This window comes from Cupressus sempervirens, chromosome 4 (assembly GCF_028749045.1).
Source record: "Cupressus sempervirens isolate cs-2001-9-10 chromosome 4, ASM2874904v1, whole genome shotgun sequence".
In the NCBI taxonomy this organism is placed as follows: Eukaryota; Viridiplantae; Streptophyta; class Pinopsida; order Cupressales; family Cupressaceae; genus Cupressus; species Cupressus sempervirens.
The window spans coordinates 617,713,668-617,722,966 of NC_143121.1; the positions used below are offsets into that span (position 1 = coordinate 617,713,668).

General features: G+C 38.5%; 1 protein-coding gene across 1 annotated transcript; it reads right to left on the reverse strand.

Annotated features, from left to right (window-relative positions):
* Nucleotides 1–2,358: 2,358 nt before the first annotated feature.
* On the reverse strand, nt 2,359–6,169 carry LOC149562741 (uncharacterized). The gene is made up of 2 exons (XM_089826161.1): nt 3,053–6,169; nt 2,359–2,957 (listed from the first exon to the last, which is right to left on the reverse strand). The coding sequence occupies exons 1-2, from the start codon at nt 5,994–5,996 to the stop codon at nt 2,596–2,598; spliced, it is 3,306 nt and encodes a 1,101-aa protein (XP_089682287.1). The 5' UTR covers nt 5,997–6,169; the 3' UTR covers nt 2,359–2,595.
* Nucleotides 6,170–9,299: the final 3,130 nt, after the last annotated feature.

Below are 9,299 nucleotides of genomic sequence, written 5' to 3' on the forward strand. Positions count from 1 at the left end.
CATTTCAAACATCTTATTTTGAAAGAGATAATTTAGGAAGAGTTTTAAATTCATTGGAAATGGAAGTCATCTAAAACTTCAATTAACGATGGGGAATTTGTCTAAATTGACCTCTCTTGATATAATTTGTAGATTAATGCGCATGACGAACAATAAATGAATTTTGGCACACATTCCAAGCCCTTTATTTAATGTTCACTTCCTTCTAAACATTTCATGTTATGTAATTAGTTAATATGATTTTTGAAAGTAGTATATTTATTTTTTGCCACTAATTTATGTGCTAGAACTCAACATTAGACAAACGCTAATAAAAAATATCTAGTAAGGATTCTCTTAAGAAAAGTAAATTAATTCTCTATTTGGATTCAATGAGGCCTCATTGCTAAGTTCTTATTTGGGGATTTTATTTTTCATGGGCACCAATAAGATCAAATATTGGGATTCCATTATTCAAAGACTTAAATATAAAACCTCCTCATGGAAAGCTAGGTGGATAAATCTTTCAAGAAGACTGTTGTTCATTAAAACTTGTTTGGCCACAATTCCAAATTACTTATTATCAGTTATTAAAGATCTTTCCGTGATTACTAAAAAACTAGAGAAAATCATATCTAGCTTCATTTGGAGGGACAATATGACTGGTGAAAAAAATAGTTCCTTTAGTTTCTCTAGGAAACGTGTCTATTAGTAAGATGAAAGGTGGTGTGGGCCTTCATGACTTGGTGTGGCCCTTGAGGGTATGTTGCATAACATACATATTTTAATATTTGGAAATAAAGATGAAATTACATGGCCGCCTTCTAGCACAGGGAAGTACACTATCAAGAAGGGTTACAAAGCTTTATTACTAATCCAACATAGTTTGTCATCTCAAAGGCCATATATGTTCTGTTGGAATAATGCAATTTCACCTAAGGCTATTTGTTTCTCTTGGCTTGGATTGAAGAAACGTGCTCTTACTAGTGGTTGTCTTGCTCGGCTTAACATTTCTAATCTCTTTTTATATGTCATATGCAAAGACAATATTGAAAGTACAAATGACATGTTTCTCTATTACGATTTTATATACTCATGTTGGACTCATATGCTTGCTAAACTCAACCTTAGATTCCCTCTCCCAAAGACACTTTGGGATGTTTTTCAATATTGGTCGATACTGTATCATTCTTCTATGTGTGGATCTATTTGGATCACTATCCCAACCTTAGTTGTTTGGGTACTATGGTAGAAGTGTTATTCCAAAATTTTTAGGCAAAGAGAAACAAACCTTAAGCCATTCTTAATTAAATTGGAACATCATATCACATAACTTCTAAATGTTCAAATCCTCAAATTATATTCTATGGTTTCTAAATCCTCTATGTGGGATGCACATCTAGTCAAGAATTGGAGCAATATCAAGATCCCTTGGTCAATCTCTATGCTACAAAATTCCAAACTCAAAATTAATAGAAAAGAGATTCACAGGTGCCTTCTTCATTCCCCATTTGTGAAACTGGATTTTGATGGGGCTTCACATAGCAACCCTGGGTCTTTGGTGTTGGTTTTGAATTATGAGATCATATAGGAAAATTATTGGCGAGGTCTTTATTCCCATTGGCACCTTCTACAAATAACTAGGCGAAAGCCATGGCAGTGCTCTTCGGTCTCAGAGCCTCCATTCAACAAGGTTTTTCTCATTTGATTATTGAAGGAGAATCTTTGATTTTTATCCATGCTACCATTACCAGAATCTCTTCAAATTATTTTCTTTAGCAAGTGTGACCTCCATGTTATGCAAATTTGAAGATCTACTCATGTGTCAGGCTTATCGTGAGGGCAATGCTCTGGCTGATGTGTTCGCTAACTTAGCATGTGATGGTCATAATCTTTGGCTTTTTGAGGAGTCAACAAATATATTAGAGTTTTAGGCTATTTCAAACATACTTGGGCAAGATAAATTTAATGCCTTTAAATGTTGATTGTGTGTTGTTTGGTGATGTTGCTGGTATACTTGCCTTTTTCCACTAATTTTGTCACATCTATAGGGATTTGTGTGGGGGGCTTCAATGGTGTGCAAATCTTGCTAGCATGGTGGTGGCTTTCACCTTCTTCTTCGCTTTTGAATGTTTGAACATGGTCTGCCTTCATAAGGCTTCATTTAGATTAATATTGTATTTTCATATTTGACTCTATGCCATTGGTTTAGGACCTTTTCCCCAATTGATACAATTACTTTATGACTTTGCCACTTTTAATTATTATATTCAACTCTATAGTTTATATCTAATATATAAGCTCTATGCTGCTATTAAGAAAGACTCATATGTACATGCATGCATCTACCATCGAGATATTCACTTCAAAATGACCATATTTGATATGCTACTAAAATTCAGCTTTCGCATTCTTTGTTTATTACTATTGGCATAACCAAAGACTAAGATATAGCATAACAAAGTTTAGTGAACAGAAATGACCAAGATGCTACATCTACCCTAACCTAACCTGCATAAATAGAAACGGACAATAGAAACTCTCTTAAGATGTGACCATTTAGACGCAGAACGACTACTTTGTGCCCACAGTGAGTGGAGTACAATTATTAACCATTTAGACAGAGACGGCATATTCCAGTACCAGTGGAGATGGAGAAGAAAGCATGTCAACAACGCTTCGCATGGATGGCCTTTCCTTCCGCGAGGGTCGAGTGCAGAGGAGTGAAATCTCAAATACTGTCTCAATTTCATCTCCCCACTTTACGAAATCATTTAGAAGATCTGGATCTACTAAATCCTTGATAGCCTGGCCCTCATTATTTCTCATAATAGCAGCCCATTCAGCCAAACTTCTGCTCTCTCCTCCTCCCTCTTCTACATACTCAACTGCTTCATTGCCAGTGAGCAATTCCAGCAGCACAACTCCAAAGCTGAACACATCTTGCTTCGGGGAAAACCCAACTCCATACCCGCATTCTACAATACAAAATAACCCATGATTAATATATGTATTGACGTTACAAAGAAACAAATAAGCCCATAGAGATAAATCCGTATGAAGAAATGTGTACCTGGAGCAATATAGCCATGAGTGCCAACATAAACCGAGGAGCTCTCGGCTTCTGAAAACATCAATTTGGCAAGCCCGAAGTCAGCCACGTGTGCTACGCACTCATCGTCCAGCAAAATGTTGGCCGATTTGATGTCGCGGTGCACAATCGGAGGTGAGCAGTCGTGATGCAGATATTTGAGAGCCTGTGCTACTCCCAATGCAATATTCAGTCGAATCTTCCACACCAAGTTGTGTGACTTTAGCGCTTCCCCCAAGGAACCCTTTGCCATGTATTCGAAGAACAGAATGTCCTCCTTCATTCTGCCCCCAAACACGAACCCAAGAAAACGTACAATGTTTCTGTGGCGGACGAATTTGAGAGCTTCCATCTCTCGTATCAAATTACTTTTCCCTTCCTCCTCCAATTTCAACACCTTTGCAGCAATCGCGAAGCTCTTCTCGGCTTCCCTCAGAAGAACCTTGTACACTCTGCCAAATCTACCAGAGCCGATTAGATGTTTATCGCTGAATTCTTCCGTAGATTTCAGAATTTCTTGATATGAAATACTGTGTTTGTAACCTCCCGGAACATCCACCTCCACATTGCTGAATGATATATTACTATCCTCCTCTTTCTTTAATCCCTCTTGAAATCGTGCTTCACTCCGGTAATATACAAGGCCAGTCATCCCAAGCGCAAAAACAGCCAATCCCGCAATAACAATTCCTACGATGCTCCCTGTCCCGAAACCCTGGTTATTACTGTTGCTATTACTGTTACTACTTTCCAAGCAGGGATTGGAAATGGGTGGGCCGCACAGTGCGTTGTTGCCATCGAAGGCGCTTGGTGGACCTTGGGAGAAAACCTTGAGAGCAGGAATTCGACCACTGAATCGATTGTATGAAAAATTGAAGCTTGAAAGAAGCACCAATCCCTTCAAAGCCGCTGGAAGCTGACCGGACAGTTGGTTGTAGGAGACGTCTAAAGATTCAAGAAGCAGCACATTTCCAATCTCGGACGGAAGAGAGCCAGATAGCCTATTCCGACTGAGATCCAACCCAGTTGACAAATGTACCAGCTTTCCCATTTCCCTTGGAATCGATCCCTCAAGCCGGTTTCGAGATATGTCAAGCTCTATCAAACTTGAGCAATCTCCCAGAGACGCCGGAATGGATCCGGTCAAATTGTTGGAGCTCAACTTTAATGTGAGGAGAGAGGAGAAATTGGTGCCGAGATGTTGAGGAATGGGACCTTCAAAAGAGTTCCCACTGAGATCAAGATCTTCTAATCTGACGAGGCTTTCTATCCGGGGAGGAATGGTTCCACTGAGTTTGTTGTTGCTCAAATTGAGCCTGCCCAGGTTTGTGAGATCCCCAATTTGAGGAGGAATAGATCCAACCAGATAATTACCACAGACAATGAGATTAGTGAGGTTCTTTAGCTGGCCTACCTCAGCAGGTATTTCTCCATGAATTCTGTTGAAGGACAGCTCCAGGTAATACAGACCAGACAACTGTGAGATTTCTGGTGGAACGTGGCCTGTGAAGAGGTTATTTTGCAGCCGAACTCTTTTCAATGAAACACAATCCTTCAAAAGAAAAGTGATATTTCCTACCAGAAGATTGTCGAAAAGATTGAGATGGCTAAGTGTCTTAGCCCTACATATACCAGGAGGATATTCGCCACTTAGTCGATTGGAATAGGCGTCCAAGATCTCCAGATTGCTGAAATTTCCGAGGGATGCAGGCAACTGACCTTCCAGTCTGTTATTGCTAATGTACACCTCCGCCAGATTTGGAAGAAACCCAATCCCTTCCCTCAAGGTGCCGGTAATTTGATTTCCTTCCAAGCTTAACATTTGTAAACTGGAAAGATTTTCCAAGGACGCAGGAACCGTGCCAGAAAAGTTATTACTGAAGACGCTGAGTATACTCAGATTCTTCAACCAACCGATTTCCTCTGGTAAACTTCCGACAAGATTGTTCTCAGACACGTCTAGCACTTCCAACATTGAGAGGTTGCCCAATTCGCGGGGAAGATGCCCTGAGAGAGAATTCTCGTACACCCACAAAATCTGGAGACGCCGGAGAAGGCCAATCTCTCTTGGAATGGGACCTTGTATATTGTTTTTATAAACACCAAACTCTTGGAGGGCCGAGCAATTCCCAATACTTGAAGGGATATAACCACTCAATTGGTTATCAAACAGATAAAGGTCTACCAGCTTTTGCAATTTGCCAATCTCCCATGGGATCGTGCCTGACAGATTCGAGGAGACAACGCTGATAAACGCTAGCTCTGTGCAGTTGCCAATTTCTCGTGGCAAGGAACTCGTAAAGCGGTTATAACCGACCCTCAAAACATGAAGATTTGCGAGCTTACCAAGAGATGCAGGGATTTCTCCAGAGAGATTGTTGGCATACAAACAAAGCTCAGATAGATTCGATAACTGCCCCAACTCCGGAGGAATGAAACCAGAGATATTATTTGAGCCCAGGTCAAGAACAGTAAGTTCGCTCCAGCTGACCAGAGATGAGGGGATGACACCACCGAGAAAGTTATTGGAGAGGTTGAGGTAGTGAAGGCGGGTGCAATTTCCCAATTCGAGGGGAAGATGTCCAGACAATCTGTTGCCGGAAAGGTCGAGCTCCTCCAGGCGGCTAAGCTTTCCGATCATAGGAGAAAGATGGCCGCATAGGTTTCCGCCAGGCAGAGCGAGTGAAATAACGTTGCGGGATGCGCAGTTGACGCCTTGCCAGTTACAGAAATCAGATGAAGCGGAGGCGTTAGACCAGTCTGGCAGAAACATTGACGCAGCTCCACAATCATGCAGGGACTCTTTTATTTGTAACAGTATGTCCCTTTCTTCAGAAAGCCCTTTGGCGCTGCTAATCAGCAATGCTAATCCACAGAGACAGACACATAGAATGGCTGAAGATGTGTGTGAATACTTCATCAACATTTTCGCGAGGAATGCAGTCACCTCAGTATTTACCAAACAACGATCATATGTGGCTGGGCTATATTGTGAGAATTTGTTCAGGAGGAGATTTTAAGCAACTTCTGAAGAAATTAAGAAGAATCAATGGATTAAAATATAACATATATAAAAGTAATAATCATAGTAAAATCCGATTCTTCAAGCACTTTAAGGAGATGGGTGAGGTTGTGGGGTGTGGGCCCCCATGTGGTCATATCCCACACCACCCCCATTTGCATATTTTACTTTATTAAAAAAAGGGGTTGTCTTAAATGTAGGTCCCATTGTTTTTGAATTAGTTCTATATTATGTTATTGAAAACTTTTAAATTACCTCTTTTATATGTAATAGTAATAGAGAATCTATTAGAGAATATGTTCTTGAAAGTTTTGAGGATGGATTTAATTTTTTGCCATACATTTTTCAGCTAATATGCTCTTCTAGAAAAGTATGGATTTTCACAATTCTTATTTTCTTATATTACTGAGTATGTGCAGGGTCATGGTGTGCCAAAAAGTGGCAATGTGAAAAAATAGTGTTTGAAAACGTCAAAAAGTGTTTCAAAATTCGCTCTTACTTTTTTCCACCCATCTTGATACTAAAGCTAAAAAGTAGGCCCAAGCCTTATTGGGTATCCGATAATAAATCAAATATCCAATATGAAATCGAATACTTGATACCTGTATTGTGATTTTTTAAATAAAAGAAAGCAAAACCCGAGGGCTATTTATGGTTGTTTGTTTGTGCACTCGTTTTGTGTTTTGAGCTCTGATATTCGTTCTGCAAACGAATACCCAATATAGGTTAGTATTTTTTTTGTTTTTCTTTTAATGTTTTCAATCAATTTTATTATAAATTTGTTAGTTTTAATTGAATTTGTTAAAATTTAGGATTTTTTTAATAGAAATTGTTCAAATTTAGATATTTTAAAAATAGAAATTATCTTTTGCGAATTAATAGGTATGGCTGACCAAAATGATGATACTGGGGCAAGAAATACTATTCCTTGTAACCCCCCACCAAACGATCTGGTGCCCCCTTAAAATCGTCCACCAAATGTTCCTCTACCCCCTCAAAACCCTCCTCGAATCGAGGATTTGATATTTGAAAATCTCACCGAATTGAGGGCTTTGCAAACAACATATAATACTGTACCCACATTGGCTCCTATGTTTTTCATGTTAAACACCATAGTGGATAACATTGAAACACTTACCAATGAACAAAATGCTGCTCTTCGTTAGCATGACTTGGACTATGATGAGGTTGTGGCCCTCAATATAAGTAAAGATGATTTGGTTGCCCTTTTTGCGAACCCAGAAATTGGTTTACTAGTTAACCACAAAAAGCCCAAACTATTGATTAAATGGTGCACAAATGACGCCATACATGTGAACTTTTGAGATCATTGGTGGATGGTTTTTGACATCCCTCCACATAGCAATTTAGAGGTGCCATTTTATTTCCTTAGAAAATTGTATGCATAATTTGTGTTGGGCCTCAAGGTGAACTATTGGAGCATGAAGCCCAACATGGGTGTAGGAGGAGGAGCTCCTCAAGATAGACCCTCTTCCTAGCAAAAGAAAGTTGGCACTTTTGTCCCACCTAATTATGTCTGCCCCCCTCCTCAAGTGCAACGTCCTGATATCATTGTAGAGGCCTAGCTCTCAGACTATTAGAGTCATCCATAGATTGAGTAGCCTATTGATATCCCAGGCTAGGTTAGTGTTGCCTCCCCGTGTTGATGATACGAGTTCATCATCAGCGAGCTCATCACATGTTTGTGTGCCACATACTTGCATAATGTGCAAGAATATTTGTTTGGGTCCCATAGGTGATCTTTCTGAGTATCAGTTGTATTTGACGAGGATACACCAGACGCACATGTAGAGGCTACAAACCCTAATGCAAGAGAGGAGGGGCATGTAGAGGCATGGACTCCTTTTGTGTCGATACGTGTATACATTTTTTGGTTATGACATATGCAATTTAAAGTTAATCTTTATAATAGAGTAATTTTAATTTTTAAGCCATACTGACTTATACATATATGTAATCTTCATTCATGTTTAGTTGATGACTGAGGAGGAGTTGAGATAGGTTAATGATGCCATGCTCTCGGCTATTTCATTTGGCCTTGAGACATCTACGATACATTATGTTGTGTTCTCATTATTTTTTCTATTTGATATTGTAGCATATATGGTTTCTAATATTTCTTTTTTCTTGCAGGTATCACTTGTCCCTAGGGGACAAAGTGCAAGGGATGAGCCAGGACCCATTGACAAGGGAAAGGTAATTAGGTGCTTTCTATTTGATTAAATATCAATGCATTCTTGTAAAATGTTTGTGTTAATGAAATTTAATACATTCTTTATTGTATAGGGCATGGCTACTGGTGATGAGCCCATGTAGATTCCATGCCGTAGATGCTCTGGCATTTCCATTCACACTAAGAGCCCCATTGTATGTATAAATATCATATATTTTTTATTTTCCTTATTTTCATAAATAAATTCAAAACTGATTTCTGTGATATTAACAACTAGTATTTTGTATCTCATAGGAAACTCCTAGTGCACACGAGGTTGGACAACAAAGTTTTGTATCTTTGATGATGCAACCACTGTATCCCAAGGAGGAGCCAACACAGGTCAATTGTAGTTTGAATTTTTGATTATATGTTATAAATTTAGCATGCTATCAATTATAATGTTATAGTTTAAGTTGTAGATTCAACTGACAAACATATTTGAACATAAATAGCCCACAATCAATGAGGTACAAGCATTGCCAATGATATATGAGAGGACTCTTGACCAGCACAAGAGGTCGATGAGAGAGGTATTTATGATGAAATTTTAATAGTATAAATCTTCATTAAAAAAAAGATCATTATGCATTTGAGTAATTCAATGTTAGATACAAAGAATCATATAAATTTAGTAGTCTAACTTTGGGTTTTCCTTTTTTATTTATGTAGGAGGCATTTGATTGACCTAGTGATCATCCACTAGCAACCTAAGATAGTATAGTTTTCATAGGATGCATCATGAGACATTTTGAGATGGCATATGCCACATTGTTTATAGAAACATTGATATTATACACATTCTGATGGCATGATCAGCCACATTTTGTAAATGGATCTATGTATTTTGATGTATACATTTGTGTAATTTGTCTATGGATACATGAAATTTGATATATATTTGTTTAATTTGTCTATGGATACATGTATTTTGATATATATTTTTGTCATTTATGTGCACAATGATATACATA